Raw genomic sequence first — 19,624 nt, forward strand, 5'->3', positions numbered from 1 at the left:
GAACTCTGATCTCTTTGGGGAGGGGGTCATAAGTCCAGAGGGACAAAAATCTGTGTAAAGGAGAAGTATACTGGTTGCTGCCCAAGCCTGCACAGTACTGGGCCTTTTCCATTGCCCCTCATCTCTGCTAGCCTTGCTGTGAAGTCATCCAGGGGTGTGATGGGTTTCTGGCTTCTGCAGAGGAAACTCTTTGGGCTAATGCAAGTACAGCATGTTCTCTTTGTTTTGCAGCTGGTGTTGTGAGGGAGGCTAGTGCAGTGGGCTGAATAAAAAGGAAAATGAAGGCATTCACTGTCTGTTTCATGGAGGATGGCTTGTTTAAAGTAAACACCATTTAAATAGTCTCCAAATGGCCTATTCTATATGACGTCATACCGGATGCCCCCTTTGGGCTGTTATTCTCCTTTAAATGGATTGCTTTGTGTACACTGTATTTTAATGCCATTCAACCTTAAACCCCATATGTGGGCCTCATCAGGTCATGGGTTTTGGAGCACATGTGGCAACCATACCTTAAACATCCTTTGCCTCTGCCTCCCAAAGTCAGTCTGAGAGCGGGGAGAGGCAGCTAAAGGAAGGAGAGCTTGCAGATGATGATGATGACATGAGTGATAGCAACAGGGACAAGCACTGTGGCCAGCACTATGCCTCGTGATGTCTACGTGTATTATCCAGTTTAATCTTCACATAATCCTGTGAGGTAGATACTATGATTATTCCCCTGTTATGCTTGAGGAAACTGGGTGTCCAGAGATTAAGTAACGTGTTCAAATTGGCCAGTATGGAGCAGGGCTTGAACTCAAGGTGTCTAGAGCTAGAATTCAACCCATTGGTTTACCCAAAAGAAATAAACCCTCACCAGTTATGTTTGCAAGGTTGGCTTATTGCAAATGATACATTCCATGCATAAGTTCTCTTTGTCTTTGGAATTCATGCTTTGCTTTGTGGAGCCGTCCTTCCATCTGGTGACCAGTAACTTTTATAGGTTGAAGTCCATGCTGGAGGGGACAGTCTTTAAGACTGTGCAGTGGACTAATCTGAACAGACAACTCAAAATAAACTTTTCTTTCAAATGACAGTACTCAAAATGTTCTCATAATGCTGAACTGAAAAACCCTTCCCAGAGCTCTGGAAGTGCTCCACAGATCCACGGCTGGCTGTAGTGTTTGCCAGGATCAAGGCAAAAGCTCGGGGCCGGGCACGCTTGAGAAGCTAATCCCTGAGAAGCACTGTGAGTCACCAGAGCCTTTGGGAATTGGATTCCTAATGGCTGGCCAACTGATGTGCCTGTCTGATGTCACTTAGAGCCAAGAAAAAATTTCTGCTTTAGAAGTTTGAAATAAAAAATGGCTTGTTACAAATGAGCTTCTCTAAGGAGAGGAACTTTAGGAATCTAAGAAGATACAAAAATCTTGTGGGCTATCTGGGAAGAAATCTGTAGCGTTTAAAATATAAATTTGGAGACACAGAGATATAAATGGTCTATTTGTTCTACTAAGAAGTACCTCCTGATTGTGTTGTATGGCTTCATGGTAATTGTTTTTATGTCAGACAAAATTTAGTCTGCCTGTGAAGTTCCTAAAAATAACTAGATAGCAAAAAAAAAGTGTGTAATATTTTTAGTATTACCCCCCCCAAGCATTCTTTCCGTTATTTAACTTCAGAGAAGACTGTGAGGAGGAAGCAATGGAGGCTCTAAAATGTTTTTATTAGACTTCACTTCAGGCTCTGTTACTGCTTTTGCTATCTCAGTCCCAAATTCTAAGTTCTTAACAGTGTTGACTTTTTTCTCCATTCTGCATATGCACTGCTTCTTTGGGTGGGACCTATAGTGCCTTCCCTGGATCACTTGAGCATATAGACATTGCTCTGATAAAGGCGGAGGTAGGGTGTGTGATTGGGCAGCCTAGATCTTCAGTGAACTCGCACAGGGATCTAACAGACACCTCTTCTCCCATCCGCAGTTCTCTTCTAGAGCTGTTTTCAGTTCTGCTATTTCCACAAGTCTTATCTTGCCAACATGTTAGATGGTGTCCAGAACTAGCTAGTCAACAGAAAGCCAGGTCAAAAGTCAACAGACAGCATAGGAAGAAAGCCTGATGTATACAGTATATTCTTCTCAAAAGGGTTTCCTCTAGGGTAGTACCTACTCCTTATTTCTAGATTGTGTCTTCCAAGTTGGAGCTATATTTTCTCATTTAATAGTGTCTCAAGACTGAAAATGTTCATTTTCTGGGTGTGGCAGCTCACCTCTGCAATCTCAGCACTTGGGGTAGTTAAGGCAAGAATTGCCATGAATTTGAGATCAGTCCAAAAAAAAAATTTACCTTTTAATTAATTGATTTAATTCTTAATTGTTTTGTATTAAAATGCAGTATTTTCACTGGGTGTGGAAGCACACACCTTTAATCCCAATACTGGGAAGGAGAGGCAGGCAGATTTCTGTGAGATGTAGGCCAGCCTGGTCTACATAGCAAGTTCCCTGACAGCTAGGGATAAAGGGAGACCCTCTCTCCAAAAAACAAAAAGTGCAATATTTTAAAAGCTACCTAATTGCTTCTTTTGTTGTGCTCTTTCTCCAAAGAACAGTGTTATTGAGTTGCATTCCCATCCTTTCTCCTGCTTCATAAATAACTGTTTTCAGATAGCCATGGCTACACACCCCTGTAATCTCAGCTACTCTGGAGGCTGAGGCAGAAAGAGCTCTAGTTCTTCCCACCATGGCAGATAGATGTAGTTCTTCTCCCTCCAGCCCATCATGTATTCCCTTCCCAATATCCTGTCTTCTTGTGGGTAATACAATGTTGACTGAATCAACAGTCTTCAAATTATATGTGTTTGTTATTAAGAGCTGCAGCCTTGTAAAGCTATGGTGAATTTTTATTTCTATGCATGCTATTTTTACTTGGAGTTAATAATGATGGTTTGTCGTCCTCTTCACACCATTCTCTTGGTTTTCTATGTATTTATCAACTCCAGACTCTTTTAAAGTTGTTAAATCTCTTTTCAAGATGATCAAATAGGTGAAATTATTTCCCAGTTTCATCTTCCTGAAATGCTGTCTCTGGGGGTCCTCAGCCTGCCTCCATGGCTTAGGCTGCCCTCTGGGTCCCGGCCTATGGTTTCGCAGGCTCCCTTTGCTGTTTTCCTGCCTCTTTTTCTGAAGCCCACTTTACATAGTGTGGTAACTTACAGGGAATATGGTGCGTAGGAGGCAGATTTTTTTAAGCTCTGTGTGTCTGAAGGTGTAGGATTTTGTCTTCATTCTCATACTTCTGAATTTCATAATGACCTATCTTAGTGAGCGGGATTCTCCAATGTCTAGGTATTTTGTATTTTTTCAGTCCAGAAACCCAGTGTTCCCTTTATTTCAGGGCAGCTTTTAATTTTTATTTATAACGTCGACAGTTTTTTCCCTTCTACTTTCCCTGCCATGTTTCTATGGTGCTTCTATCATGTGGGTTTTGGGCCTCCTAAGGTGTACTTTTGTTTTGCCTTGATGTATTGATTTGGCTTGGTTTAATTTGGTGTTTTACTCTATTTTCTTGGAGATTTCTTCACCTTTATATCACATCTTATCCCTTTAAGTTTTTTTCTTCTGTCGTGATTTTGATTTTCTTTGCTAATGAATGGGCTTTTAAATACTCTGCTGCAGGACTGTAATAAATTCTCTTAATTTTAGATGTTTGTGTGTCTAGAGTTTTTAGCATCTTAAAAGTGATCCTTGTCCTCTGGGTGGATTGTTTCTACTTATTTTGTTCTCTCTGTCTTGCATCTGAGAGTTTCTGTAGGTGCCTTGGAGGGCCTTGTTTAGTCTGTCAGCATTCAGGAGTGAGGGGTCTAAGATAGAGACTGGCAACCCTGAGTGTATACATGGGTGTGGTCAGCCTCACCAAAGCTGATCACAGGAAGTTTCCAGTGTCATTGGTTTCCAGTGTTCCTTTGCTCTTGAGTGGTCATTCTTCAGTCTCCTGCCTGGTGGGTAAAGCTTAGCTACTAGCAATCTGGACCCAAATAAGGGAAGATGCCTGTGTTCGCATTCTGTAGGCATGTATTCATCTAGTCCTGTTCATTTGCCATTTCCTCCCCTATTCCCACATCCTTCTAGTACAGATGTTTTTCTTTTTTCTCTCTAGAAAGTAAGCTTACAGTTATTTTCCAGGGTCTGTGGAAGATGGACAAGACAGCAAGGTGTACAAGGTAGGGGAGGCTGCCCATGAGTCTAACCCCTCTTTCATGTTCAGCCAGGACAGTTTAGCTCAGCATGCCCCCATCTTAGACCTTATGAGGCCTACTAGAAGTTAAAATGAGACAGGTCTTATCACTCTCTACCAGCCACAGGATGTAGGTCTGTGCCAGCATTTGCCCCTTTTTGTCAGTCTTTATGCAGCTGTCTATAGTTTATAGCTGTTGACTCCTGTGTTGTTCTCTTTGTTCTTGTTGGCTTATGCCTTAGAAGAAAAACAGCTTTTAGCTGGGTACAGTGGTGCAGGTCTATCATCCCAGCACTTGGGAGGAAGAGACAGGAGGATCAGGCATTCAAGGCCAGCCTCATCTATATATCTCCTTATTGAGTTCACTGCCAGTGTGGGTTACCCTGTCAAAATAAAACAAAACAAATAGCTTTTACTGTTCTTTAATGGGGTATGGAGAGGAAGTAGAGGCAGCCTTGGGCTTGCAGGCTACCATTTTCACTGGGAAGCCTCATTATTGCTGCTTATTACTGATCTCCCAAAGGTTTAATGTAGCAAAAGAGCCTTAAACTCCTATGCACTGAATGAGGATGACCTTGAATTTCTAATCCCCCTGCCTCTGAGATTTGAGACTACAGGTATATGCTACCACACATGTTTATTGAGGGCAGGGGATGGAACCCTCCAAGGCCTTCTGCATGCTAGGCCAGCATTCTACTAACTACTATCCCCAGCCCTAGAGCTTGAATTATTGCGAAAGCAAAGCTCCAATCATCTATAGTAAATTCTCAGAAGTATACTTTAAAGAATGAGTGACCCTAGTCCTTGAATTAAGAATTCAGTTATGGGATGGAGAGATGGCTCGGACCTTAAGAGCATTGGCTGCTCTTGCAAAGGACCCAAGTTCGGTTCCTGGAACTCACATGGCAGCTAACAGCAGTCTGTCACTCCAGTTCCAGGGGATCTGATCATTTCTTCTGGGCATTGCATACATGGATACACTTACATACATGCAGGTGAAACACTCATACACATAAAAAGAAAATTAGATTTGGGGCTGGAGAGATGGCTTAGTGGTTAAGAGCACTGGCTGCTCTTGCAGAGGACCTAGGTTCAATTCCCAGCATCCACATGGCAGCTAACAACTGCCCATAACTCCAGTTCCAGGGGATCTGACACCCTCTTCTGACCTCCTTGGGCATTGCATAACACAGGTGCACTTACAAGCATGCAGACAATATACTTATGCACACACAAAAAAAAATTTTAAAGAAAAAAGAATTCAGTTATTTGGGTTTTTTTTCCCCCCCTTTTAAAATTAAGGCCTATCATCGGGCGTGGTGGTGCACGCCTTTAATCCCAACACTTGGGAGGCAGAGGCAGGCGGATCTCTGTGAGTTCAAGGCCAGCCTGGTCTACAGAGCAAGTTCCAGGCAGCTGGAGCTACAGGGAGATCCTGTCTCAAAAAGGCCAAAAAAAAAAATTTTTTTTTAAAGAACTTTGGAGTCATGATCCTACAGAGGACAGGATTGCTCAGCCTGTTAAAAAAGAAGAAATATATATTGTAATATACATATAAAATTTCATATATCCTAGTCTGGTCTCAGACTTACTATGTAATCAAGGATGACCCCAAATTACTGACTCCTGCCTCTTCTTGTTCCCACCATGACTGGGTCTATGCACTATCACTTTATAGCTTACACTTCAAAAAATACCATTTGGGGGCTGGAGAGATGGCTCAGCAGTTAAGAACACTGGCTGTTCTTGCAGAAGACTTGGGTTCAAATTCCAGCACTCACACAGCAGCTCCAGGGGATCCAACAGCTTCTTCTGTCCTCCGAGGTCATTGCACAACATGGGTGCACTTACCTACATGCAAACATGCACAGAAAATAAAAATAACAAAAACTTTTTTAAATGCCATGTTAAGTTAGATAATATATTCATATTTCAGTTATCAGTTGTTTCTTTGATAAAAACCTTCTCTGAAGTCTGGACCCTTTACCTAAGATGAGGACCCTTTACCTAGGATGAGGACCCTTTACCTAGGATGGGGAGCCCTCACTGTCATCTCAGCCCTGTTTCAAACTGGTTGGGTATCTCTGGCTCCACGAACTCTATATTCCTGCTTTTTATCCGCTCAGGGAGGAGTGAGCCATTAATTAAACAGGTTAAAGAGATGAGGGTAAGACCTGATCTTCCACAACTAATTCGTTTTAGAGTCAGGACTAAAACCTAGGAGCTTCCCTTCCATAATTTCATGTTTTCTACTCTATCCATTTTAGATTGACTTGAATTGAATTTAGACAAAATAGTTAGATTACAGCATAGAAATGATCATTCCTCATTTTTTCATTTAATCAGTAGTTCATTAACTATCAGTTGGTTCCAAATACTATGCTAGGCAGTAAGAAGAATAGGACACATTCTTGTGTCTGTGTGAGCACGTAGCATGTGCCCTCTGTGTTTGCAGGTGTTAGTGACCACCTCAACCACCTCCCTTTATAGTTAGCCTCACTGGTGGTTTTGAACTGATCATTGGAGGTGAGGGCCTTTAATCCCAGCACTCAGAAAGTAGAGGCAGGTGAATCTCTGTGAGATCAAGGCTAGCCTGATGTACTTGGGGAGTTGTAAGCCAGCTGGGACCATAGAGAGACCCTGTTTCAACTACCATCCCCAAAACAATACAAAATAACATAATACAACAAATCAAAACTGATGACTGGAAGAGACGCAAACCTCCTTGACTACCTTGAAAGCAGCATCTCTCTTGTGCAATCCCTGAGGTCTTCAGTTATGCCCTTCGGGCTGCGTGACCCATCTCCAAGAATGGGCTCTGCTTAGTTTGTCCCGTAAGCTCTCCAAGAGAAAAAATAGCATGCAGTATGGTTCAGAACCACACAGTGGCCACATAACAATTGCTTTCTGTTTATAGGGAACTCAAGCTGGCATTACTATGTGACGATGCCAATGCCAGCCTCCACCTTCACAATTGCAGTGGGATGTTGGACAGAAATGAAGCCCAAGATATGCCCGTCAAGTGATCTGGTGACTGAGAAACCACTCCCACCTTCTGAGCCTGACTTCAGGTTTGTTTTTGGGAACTTGTTGATTTTGCTCTGGGAATGAGTCATCCCTGCTGAGAAACTAAAGCAAAATGGGATTAATCAAAGCAGGGAAAGGCCTACTGGAAAAGAGTTGGGAGGCAGAAATGTAGGCATGTTGTTCATGGGGAAAGACAGAAGAAAGTGAGAAATCCTCTGTGAAGTCAGGATAAATATTTTTAAGTGTTTGCTTAAGTTAAAGAGTTGCAGACTTGAGACTGGAGAGATACCTCAGTGGTTAAAAGTATTGACTGCTCTTGCAGAGGAGGACCTAGGTTTGATTCCTAGCACCCACACGAAGGCTAACAACCATCTGTAACCCCAGTTCTAGGGGATCTGATTCCCTCTTTTGACCTCTGTGGGCATTGCAGCACACACACACACACACACACACACACACACACACACAGGCAATACACCCATACATATAAAAGTAATAAGTAAAATATTAAGTGTTGCAGGTGCAACCATCCCTCTTACCACATCTTTTGACTTTGTCTTAGTGTCTGTCTAGTCTAAAACAGCTTAACGAAGAGAAATTGCTCATCTGATAGATCATTTTGAGACTATTTGCCATTTGTTTCCAGTGACTGCTCTTAGAGGGACAATGCAGGGTCAGCCTCTTCAGGGGAGCTGTTGGCCTCCAGGAGCACAGGGCACAAGGAAATTGTCACAGAGCCATTGGGTTAAGGGAATCCTGCCAAGTCAAGGCCTTGTTAACTTTTCTTCTTCTTTTTTTTTTTTTTGAATGCAACAAAAATCAGGTTGAAGTTTTTAAAAAATTAGTGTAGGTATTGGATTTCACTTGCAGCCTCCCCAGGTGTTCCTGTTTCTAGCTTTGAGAGCTGAGGGAGAACAGAAGGGGCACAGAAATGTGTGGTGTGGTTTCTGCCTAGGTCTTGTGCACTCAGCTCAAACTGAATCGTTTTTCTGTCTTACAGAAACTACTAAGTCCCTTCTGATGGAGACAGTACAGAGGAATGGTACAGATGATTATTTTGTCCTTGAAGGCCAACTCTTGGGATTTAGCTCAGTTGATCGAGTGCTTATTTATTCAGCATGCATGAATCCCTGGGTTCCATCCCCACCACCATATTAGCCAAGTGTGATGGTGTACACCTATAATCCTAGCACTCAGATGGTGGAGGCATCAGGATAAGAAGTTCGGGGTCATCCTCAGATGCATACCAAGTTCAGACCAGCCTTATAATGAGACCCTATCTCAAACAAGGCAGACAGAAAGAAAATCAGCTAAGCCATTTTGGTGCAGACTCCTTTTGTGTTGGTCTTATTTTGTTGTGTTGCTTGTACTCTTACCACAGTGGCTGTGGTTTCCTTATGTGATAAGCCATGTGTTCTCGCCTCTGACAGGCATGTCTTACTGCCTACACTTTCCTTTTTTTGGCAGAATGGAGCTAATTTCTACTTCTTTCTCAGTAAGTAATATGTCAGTTTGGATCTGTCTGTCTTTGCTGATAGTTCTAGTTTATATAGCTCAGGAAAGATTATTATATTTTACTCACATCCTCCTGAGGAGAGAATGGAATTATGAGCAGAGGTGAACATGATACATTCATGTGGGGACACTTTGTTGCATGTGAGACTCTCTTAGTGCTCCTTTCCCCTGCTCTGGGACCACATAGTAGGCTTCATTTGAGTATCTACATTTCTGAGTTAGGAATTCAGGTTAGGGCCCTAGAGAGTTACTTCTCCTTGTGGCAAGTCACTGGAATGCTGCACTGTTTGTGATTGCTGCACTGGTTGTGATTGCAGCATATCCTAGCTGACCTTGAACTGATACAGAAGCCATCAGTTATTTGAATTCAGGGGCCATCTTGATCCCAGTTTTGTCTCTTTCAGTCCTGAGGATAAACCTGTAGGAGATTGACTTCCATGCCAGGCATGGTGGCACACCTTTAATCCAAGCACTGGAGAAGCAGAGGTAGCCTGGTCTATATAGTGATTTCCAGGCCAGCTGGGACTACAGGGAGACCCAATAAGCAAGCAAATAAAAAAAAGTGATTGGCTTTGTTTTTCCCAGTTATAGATAAGGATAATGAGGCCAAGGCAGTTGTTTGTTCGTATTCCTATACCTAGTGAAGAACAATATCTGCCATCACACCCATGTCTCACCCCTAAAGAGGTGGCTTAGAATCTTACCTGGAGACTTTTAAAAACTGAATATGACATCAGAGCCACCTTCTCATCTAGAGAGTACTGCCATGATCCAGCCATTGATACAGACTGGAGTATGTCTTCAGAAAACGAGGTTGAGGGGCTGGTAGAGGTGCTTTCCACCAAGCCTGATGACCTGAGTTTGAGCCTCAAACCCACACAGTGGGATGAAAGAGCTGACTCCTAGAAGTTATCCTCTGACCTCCATGTGCCCCCATCTCTCTGTGTCTCTGTCTGTCTCTGTCTCTCTGTCTCTCTCTCTCTCACACATACACACACACACACACACACACACACACACAAACACAAACACACATACTCACACAAATACCAGTAATTTTATTTTAAGAAAGAAAATAGAAGTTGAGCTCTTGGACCTGCAGATGCCATCCTTACTGACTGGTTATGATATGACACTTTGGGCAGAGGTAAACTTTCCCCTTTTTTTATAGAATGAAGACTTAGTTCATGGATTCTCAATGGTGAAGAACTGCTTTATTCTTCACTATGGCCTCAAGGTTCATTGATGTCAGGAGAGGTGCTGTTGAACAATGTGTGCTCCTGATTAGAGCAACTGGAATTGCTTCTCACTTGCCCTGCATCTGTTATTGTGAATAGGAGGGGATGGTCAAGTAAATGGGGGAACTGGGAAGAACTATGCCTAAGATTCCTCTTGGAGTTTTGAGGAAAGGGTAAATCCATTCTTCTCTTGCCCTCCTATGTTTAAAACCAGTTGAGAAGGAAACAGACAAAAGCTGGACAGAGGAGAGGCTCAGGTGCAGGGTTTGAATCAGTTTTCTAATACTTCCTCCTCACATTAGATGAGCCAAGTCAGTTTTCAACCAGCTAGGCTGCTCTACAACACACATATCCAGGCTAAAACTTGAATAGACAGCAGACACCTCCCTACCCCACTGCCAAAGACTCTCATTGGGCAAGCAAATCCAAAAAGTTAGGTCAGGATCAACCCAGCCAATAGGGAAGATGGGGGAGGTCAAATGTGCCACTCTGGCAACTGCATTCTTTTGTGCAGGGGGCAGGTAGTAGCTGTGGGTGGGACACCTTCCTCCACACACCCTTCTACCACAGACAAAAGGAACATGGGTTTCCTGTCATACATTGGTACACTTGTTCATCAGAAATGTGATATGACAAAGCTATAGCTTACATTTTGCAGTCCTGTTGTGGCTTCATGCTTCATACAGGCCATCTCTGGTCGTCAGAGGGCGGCCTCTGTGTTTTCATTCATGAAGTCTCTGGCTCTATGGTAGGTTTGCCAGCAAGGTGCCCTGAAGTGCTTATCACACTTCTGGTGGTGTTTCTGACATGTTTACATCTCTTGGTCTTGCCTTCCCAGCCCTCTTTTCTACCAGTTCAATTCATGCAAATCTAACTTTTATAGGGACCCTGTATACCGCAGACCTTCATTTGCCTAAAGTGTTCATCTGGGTTCCAGAAATTTGGCCAAAGGATTGGTCACTGAACTTTTGATCACTGTTCATATGGGCTAAATTACAGGAGGAATATTCCCTCTTCCAGTTCATATCACACACGCTCCAGCCCACTCTGGGTGAAAATTTTAGTAAACATATTAACTATAAGGCATTCAGGTAAACTGTCCAACATGTATTGATTTTATTTGGCTCCAACCACAGGAGAATCTTATATTTAATCTCTTAAGGGGCCATACAGTTTATGCATGGCATGGAAACTTGGATAAACTCCAGCAGAATGCAAGCAAAAGTAATGAAAGGCACCAGAAAATAGGCACTGTAATAAAGAAACAAGGCAATGAGATTATTCATTCCAAAAGAGAAGACTTGGGGCATGCGTAAATGTCATCTTTAGAGTTGTAAAAACTGAGAGCGGTTGCCATGTTAGGAAGAGAAAGCATCTTTGAGTTTCTGTGGGGTCTGTGGAAGACTGTTGATGTTGCACAAGCTCAGCATCATCTTAAGTCTTCAGGGCTGCTGTATGAAGTGGGACTTTTGAAGTGGATTGTCATAGAATATTCCTTCGTGCAAGAAGAAACTTTGGGAACCATTTCAGTATGTAATTAGCATGCAATGCAGTCTACAGATCTTGAGGATTTGACTTGAGAAGTTTCTGATCATTGTGGACACAATCTGATCCAACACATTCTGTCTCTGCACAGTGGTCCCTCCTACTCCTTCCTAATCAGTCCTTTTTTCTTCCAGTAGACACACTGGTAAGATGTGGGAGAGATGAGGAAAAAGAGGTCTCAGTTACTGAGTTCCTTGCCTTGGGTCATGGCTAAGCATAGCCACTGAAGCTGAGATTTTTCTGGCTGGTCCCCACTTAGGAACTCACCAGTGGCTTCCCTCATGCATTTGTTATGATCAGGAACCTCACTGGCAAAACTTGTCCATAGCTTGATTGCCTTAAAAATCCTGAATTTTCTCCTGGATTTGGCTTTGCTTTGCTCCTGGGAAATGGTATTAAGTCACGCAACTAGCCTTAATCATTGCCATTAATTAGATGGGTGTCATGTGATATGCCTAGAGAGAATCTGGTTCATCCTTTCCCTTGAACAAATGGGCTTTTTGCTGTACCTTTAGCTACCTCAATCTATTCTCTAACCTTTACTTTTCTTGGTTGTAAGAAATAATTTTCCTACCTGGGAATAGGCTGTGTGTCTTGAGAGAATGCCTCTTCACACTGTGGTATTGTGATACACAGACCTTAAATGTACTCCCCAACTTTGTCCAGAAGATGCCTGTGTTGTTTAACATGATCTGAAAACTCTTATTGTATTCTGTTTAGTTTTTTAGGTTTTTTTGGTTGTTTATCTACTTGTTTTTTGAGTTAGGGGCTTGATATGTCAATCTAAACTGGCCTAGAACTCACTGTGTAGCTCAGGCTGGTGTCAATGCATGATCCTCCTGCCTCGGCCCTCCTGGTGCTGGAATTCTAGTATATATGTATGTACTATCACATTCATCTTCTGAAAACTTCTTTTGTTATTTTGTTTTGTTTTTTCCTTTTTGAAGCAGGGTCTCATGTAGCCCAGGTTTGCCTTAAAGATCTTGAACTGATTCTCCTGCCTCTGCCTTCCAAGCTGAGATTAGAGATTTACAGGCACATGTGTGCCATCAGGCCCAGCTTGTGAAAGCTTTTCAGTAGCAAGTGTGTGAGCTTAAATTACTACAGACCATTATGTTCTTATATAAATAACATTAGAAAAAGGATCATGGTGGTTCACTTAATAGGCAAACCTTGCCATTTTGTGAGAGTGTCATTTGAACTGGTGCATCAGAACAAAGCCGGACAAAAGTGGACATTATAGCAAAGTTAAGCACCCACCCACAGGCACTTTTGCTTTCTTTTCCTCATGAAGTTATCAGTCTAGGGGCTTTGGCTAGACTTTAGTGTCAGCAGTTATATTCTCACTGTCACTTTATCCTGACAGTTTTTAATGGGTCTCCATTTTCCTTACCCTTGATCATAATGAAGCATCATCAGGGCTAGAAGTCATGTTCCTTGAAGCTCAGTAGCAGAAAGTGAGTTTTGTTAACATAGCCCTGTGGATCGCCTCAGTGTAGGCCTTGGATGGGCAGAAGCTACTTCATGAATTTGAAGAGGAATTATTGTTGCAACCTGCCCAAATTGGGACAGGCCAGCATTTAAAAATTTTCTTGTGTTCACTATGAATCACAGGAGCACCTACAGCTAGAATTATAATTTGTAATTTCAAGTTACAGGGGTTTTCCATTGTGTTTGAATAAAGGGCATGCTAACAGATGAAAAAATAGAGTTCTCTTTGATGTAGGTTTCTTTGGCTAGATAAGTTCTCTTGGGGCCTGTGAGTCAGGTTCTAGGAATTTTCTTCAGCTCCGCCTTTGCCTTTCAGGGAATAACTGGCAATGATGGTCAGATCTGTGCTGGCTGGACTCTAGTCTGTTTCCTTAAAAGGTTGACTTGGTTAAATTTATACTGAAAGTGCATTGGAACAGGGCTGGTGATGTAGCTTAGTTGGTAGAGTGCCTGCCTACCATGCAGAAAGCCCTAGATTGAATTCCTAGCATTGCATATACTGGGGATACAACCATAATAATAACACTTGGGAGGCCAAGGCAGCAGGATCATGAGTTCAAGGGTAGCCTGAGCTACATAGTGAGTTCAGGACTACCCTGAGCTATATGAGACCCATATACTGGGCATACACCTATAATCATAGCACATGGGAGGTTGAGGCAGGAAGATCATAAATAAATAAATAAATAAATAAATAAATAAATAAATGGCTATTCTGTTGCTTCCTTTCTGAGTTATGAATTGCCCATTATTTGGCAATTTGAAGATTTTCCCAATGGTAGCACTTGAAAGCATATTACTGAGGGCAGAATTTGCTTTTATTTGGCTAGGAGATGATTTTCTCTTTATGAACATTGCCTCTCCACCCATGTTTATTCTAAAACAAGATCTTTTACTTTCATATAGCTTAGATTGAAGTTAGTCAGTTCAAGCATATCAATATTTCGATCCGCAAATTTCCATTGCTGTCCAAAAACAGACAAGCCAAGAATTTAGATGAACTGTCAGCTTATGATCCTGTCTGAACCACTGTCCCCTCAAAGTTGTCCATGTCTGCAAGAGTTCTTCACCTCCGTGGCAAGAAGAATAAACATGACTTACCATTAAGTGCACCTGTTCTTGTGTGTGGTTCCCAGGTATGCTGACATTTGTGGTCATATGGAGTACCCCTGCCGCTTCAAGAATGCCTCTGCCACCACCCAGAAGATCATTCCTCATCGAGTCTTTGCCCCACTGTGCCTTGAGGGTGCCTGCCAAGAGACCCTTCTGTGGCTCATCCCTCCTTGCCTCTCAGCTGCACATTCTGTCCTAGGAACACACCCATTCTCCCGGCTGGATATACTCATCGTCCCTGCCAACTTTCCAAGTCTGGGGATGGCCAGGTATGTCATTCTGCTATGGCACGGAGAGTACATACTTTGGGATTCTCTTGCTATTCTTGAACTCTGTCAGTGATTTCATTTGCTTATAATAGAAGGGCCCAGTTGTTCATTCTTGGATGTCTTACTGCTGCCTTGAGGGGGAGTTTTCAGGTAGATCCCACCATGTATGAATGAGCCTGTGGGTAGCATGGTTCCATTCAGATTGCCTTGAAAATGAGCAGCTCACATGTGACTGGGGTTGAGAACATACTCTACCCTCTGGAGTGATGTGTGTTGGGTCATGGCTGATCAGTGACTGTTAGCTTGGATGATGAGAGCATAATGCTAATGAGTCCAAGGTCATAGCATCAGGCTCTGGGCACAGTAACATGACCTGGTCCCAGGGCCACAGGCTGCTCACTTAATCCTGACCAGCTGTCTCATCCATTCTCACCATTGGTCACAAGGCAACAACTTGAGAGCTCTATGTTAGAGAGACGGTGTATGGATCAGCATAAATCCATCACAGTGCTGGAAAAACAGCTAAAAGCAGATGAGTTACCATGGGGTGGGGTGGAAACTTATGACATGTTCCTATATTTTAATACAGTAAATATATTGTTCTTACTGTGCCTCCATTTAGTTCCTACAAAAAAAGACCTGCAAAGTTGAGTCTTTCCTCTATATATTATTTACAGCTGCAATGACTTCATTAGCACCACTGTTCACTCAGTCGTGTGTGGGCAGGTAGTTCTGCTTCACTGAAAACAGATAGAGAATGTACATTGGTTATACTTCTGTTTGCAAAACTTAGTCATTAACAGTGAGTATGCCTGACTAAGGATGGGGAAAATAAGCTCATCAAAACATGGGACTTTAAGTTTTTCCCTATTAGTCAAGGAAATTCCTGCTGCCAGTTAATTTCCATGCTTTTGAACAACTGTCATTTGTGGTGTTTTCCCTAAAAACTGCACACATTCTTAGTAAAATCCATGAGTAGAAAAGAACTGACCAGAACATTTGCTTTTGATCTTTACTAAACACATATATTTTTTAAAAGACTGGCTGGCTTGCCTTAATCCTTGAGGAGGTCTGAGAAAGTCATTTAGGCTGATTTTTATCCTATATTTATAAAGATAATGGAAATGTAGAAACTAGGATAATTATATATATTTGGTTACATGCATCATATAATTGTCTTGATGTCTATATATAGAATTTGTCTTAACAAGGGGGCTTCTTTGGTCCCTTTGAAGAGTCTCCTGGACTTAATTTAAGCAGAGTTATTGGTGAAGAAAGGGTTATTCATTAAATGCTTCTGATTTGTATATAGTTTTGAAGGGCCATATTTATTTGGGAGTTCTTTTAGCACTTTATGAGTGTTGTAGTTTTTCAGAGCATGTTTGCAAATAGTTCCAAGTTCTGACCTGGGGGAACCAAAGGCAGAGAGTACTTTTCATACACAGGACCTTACTTTCTATAGCTCCTTCAAACATTAGTCTGCCAACACTAGAATATGTTGACCTGCAGGCCACTCTATAAAGCTTCTCTTTTTGAGTTTGCATGTTCAAGCAGATAGACTGTGTGTTTTCTACTTTTCAAGATGTTTAAGATGATTCAGATATGCTTAACACTGTATTTTTAAAATAAGCTTAAATACCTGAAGGCCAAATGGTACTGGGTACAAATATCAGAAACTGGGATGGTGATCATAACTTCGCTGCAACAAGACTGCGTTTATGCTTCAACACAGGAGAACCGTACATTTGAAAATCTGTGGTTGTTTGTCAAACCCACCCACCCCTGCCCTTCCGTTTTAGGCTGTGGGATTGTAGAAATAAAGTCTGCCCTGGTCTGGATGTTTTCCTGGGCTTCATTGCCATTCTCTGCATTTGAGCTGTGGAAGGAGGATTGTGGTGTCTTACACTGCCAGTTGGTGTGTGTGTGTGGGGGGGGGTGTTTGCTTTGTTTTTCCAAACCCTGACATAAATTGAGTCCACATGCTGGGCTTGCCTCTGTCACGATCTCCCACACCTTGAGCCACATGCAGCTGAGTGGTGTTGACGACTCGGCTGGCTACTGGGGCCCTTCTACTTTATTTATGCTCAGGGCTTTGCTTGAGGGTCTGTGGAACAAAGCTGAAGCAAAACTGGTAAGCATGGAGGTCAGCTCTGTACCTACACAGGAACAGAGAAGATCCACAAGTAGGAGGCACGTCACAAAAGGCCTCTGCACTGAAACTCGCCGTTGTCCGGATGATTATGGTGTGCTGAAGGATCAAAAGGGTTCTTGGTAAATTAACTGACTCTTTTCTGAGTCCCTGTTTTATAAACATGTATGCAGGATCATAAATTCCATACCTCTGGGCTTCTTTAGCGATTAGGTCTTAATTATAATGGGTACCATTTTTGGCAAATGGCATTCACCATTCCCACATGAACTAAAACATGCAAATCATTAACTGTGTTAAAGGATTTAAATTTTTTTAAACACACAATGATTTCACTATATTTTAAATATTTTTCATCATAGCTTGTATGAATATGCCTAAAAATCTCCTTTCAGATTCTGCTTTTGAGCTTAATGTGCTATTTCAGTGAAGTGGAAAAAAAAACCCAGTTTTGTAACTTGAATGCATGATGACAAATCACTTTATAAAAAGGGTAAATAATATACAGTGTTTTAGAATTTGTACTTCTTTTCAGACAGAACACTAGTTAAAGTGTTTATCGGTATTGTACTTCATAATTTTTGTCATCTTTTAATATAAGAGCCATGCCTTAGCAACTCTCACCTCTGCCCCTGGCCTTTTCTGAATCACTGTTCAAAGGGAGAGATGCTTTCATTCAGTTGTGATTCTCAATAAAAACTCACAAGTTTGCCTTTAGACACTCCTTTGGCCATTCCATTCCCATACTTTTCTCATGATATGTGTGGGCTTTCTGGTTTTGTTTCATTTAATTTCTGCCTTCCATTAATACAAAGTCTACCATATCAGGAGCTGTGGAGTGAATGAACGTGTCTTGAATTACAGACTGCTTGATGTCTACATGAAGACATGAGTGCATTTTAGATGGGCTTCCTGTGTACAGAAGGCCCTCCACCTATTGGTATAATGAATGTTCTGCCATTTTCATTATGACCTCGTGCATTCTCAGTGTTTCAAGGAGATTGAGTAGCAAGCCTACTCTCCTAGTAGTAGTACATGACAGGAGCTCATCATCACACTTACACTTCTTGTTACAACAGCAATAATGTCAGTGTAATAATGTCCTAGAACTAGATTTATGACAGTTGCTTAAAAATTAACACATCAGTCTTACCTCTGTGCGTGTTTATAATAAATATTTTGCTTTACCATTTGTCTTTCAGCAGTTCACAAGTATATGTCATGGAGCATAATTGGGCTGGCAGAACTACCTCACTGACATCCAGATATACCCCCACCCCATCTGAATTTCAGGAGTCCTGCAAATTTTCTCTGAGTGGTGGTTTTTTGTTTAGTGTCATCACAAAGCCATACAGCTCTGCGTTCTAATGCTGCTGTTCACATGTTAGCAGTATGGTTAAAGAGAGTTGGCAAGTTCTGCTTTGACCTCTTTCCACTGGTTCCATACCAGATTGTTTTCCTCGTTTGTTTACTGTTTATTTATTTATCTAGTCAGTCTTACAGTATGTTTCTATCAAGCAGGTATTGCTTGCCATGTAGTACTTCAAATGCTGAGCCTACAAGGGTGAACAAGGTTGATGAGATCTCTGTTCTCCATGGAATGGACAGTCTAGTCAGGGGAGAAAAGAGAATACATGAAAACAATGGAGATGTGTGTTATGAAGAAAATAAAACCATGTAAACCAGAGAGTAGAACAGTCACCTTTGGGTGGGGTCAGACCATCACTACCTTCATACTCGTGTGAAGGAAAGCACAGGGCCACTAGGAAATGCTTCCAGTGAGGGGTCATGCCACAGTCACAAGGGAGATCCGATTTTGTCTTGGGACCATAGGTGCTATACTGTCTCATGTCCTGCTAGTTAGAACCGGACTGGCCTAGCAGCTGCCATCCTTGAGCAGAACCTCCATTGCTGGACCTGCAGAGCACCTGGCACCAAGATGGGTGACGAGTCCTGTGTAGAGAAGAGAGCCACCCCAGCTGCCGAGTTTTCTTCCCTGCGGCTGCTGCCTGATCCCTTACAAACCTTTTGACGTAGGAGGTCGAAGGGAGGGGAGCTGGTTTAGATATTTTCTCATCCAAGTTTTTTTTTTTAATTGAATAAAAATAATGTTGCTAGAGAGTTGAGAGAAATAATTACTCAGATATTCTCAATGTACTTCATAGTGAAGAAATACTGTAAAGCCCTTATTACACACAGCTCGTTCTTAAAAGATTGAGTTGTGCAATCAAAGGCTTCTGAATGATTATCCGAGTTCCTGACTTTGCATGCACAATTTTCTTAAGTACCTCAATTGCAAATAAATGGTGTGCACATACTTGTCCAAGAATGAAGGTAACCAGCTTTTCCCCACCCCGCTCCTCCTGGAGTGAGACAGGGTGTTGTCCTGTTTACCCTTATCTCCCAGCCAATTCGTAATAGAATAAGCAAAACATAACATGCTGGTACAAAGGGCTTGCTGTTCTCAGCCTGCTAATTGTGCTGCTTTCTGCCAGGGAAGGAAGCAGTCATAAATTTCTGTCATTATCTTAAGTAGTAAGGTTTCACAGCTTTGGAAGTTTTTCTTTCCTTGTTCTTTGTTACCTTCCACTTGAGTTTGTGATCCCCTAAATCCAAACCACCAAATTCTTAAACAGTCCTCGTTTAAATGTCAAGGGATGTGACCCCCCGCTCCCACCCCCTGATTTCAAGGCAGAATGCAGCCACAGTGATTCTTTCCCTCAGGAATTGGACTCTGGGACTTCAGTGAACATGCCTTTGAGCCTTTGACTCAAGTCTGCTCACTCTGTTTTCTCTCACATGTGTGGATTTTGGATTTGTATGTAGGTTTTGTTTTGAGCTTTGGTAGTTTTTCAGGTTTTTTTTGTTTGTTTGTTTTTGTTTTTTGTCTTTTTGAGACAGTGTTTCCCTGTAGCCCCGTGTGGCTTGGAACTCACTGTCTAGACCAGCCTGGCCTTGAACTCATAGAGATCCATGTGCCTCTCCCTCCAGTGCTGGGATTAAAGGCATGTGCCACCACGCCCTGCCGGTTTCTCTGATATTTAATAAAATCCCACATTTCTT

At 42.2% G+C, this 19,624-nt stretch overlaps 1 protein-coding gene across 1 annotated transcript in view; it reads left to right on the top strand.

Moving 5' to 3' along the window:
- Positions 1-19,624, top strand: part of LOC103740951 (aminopeptidase O-like) — a 194,317-nt gene that overhangs the window by 71,741 nt on the left and 102,952 nt on the right. Inside the window, 2 exon segments of the mRNA XM_008841631.2 lie at positions 7,132-7,285; positions 14,167-14,412. Of these exon segments, the coding sequence (XP_008839853.2) occupies positions 7,132-7,285; positions 14,167-14,412 (400 nt within the window).

The sequence above is a fragment of the Nannospalax galili genome, unplaced genomic scaffold (genome assembly GCF_000622305.1).
Source record: "Nannospalax galili isolate Female #2095 unplaced genomic scaffold, S.galili_v1.0 scaffold740, whole genome shotgun sequence".
Lineage (NCBI taxonomy): Eukaryota > Metazoa > Chordata > Mammalia > Rodentia > Spalacidae > Nannospalax > Nannospalax galili.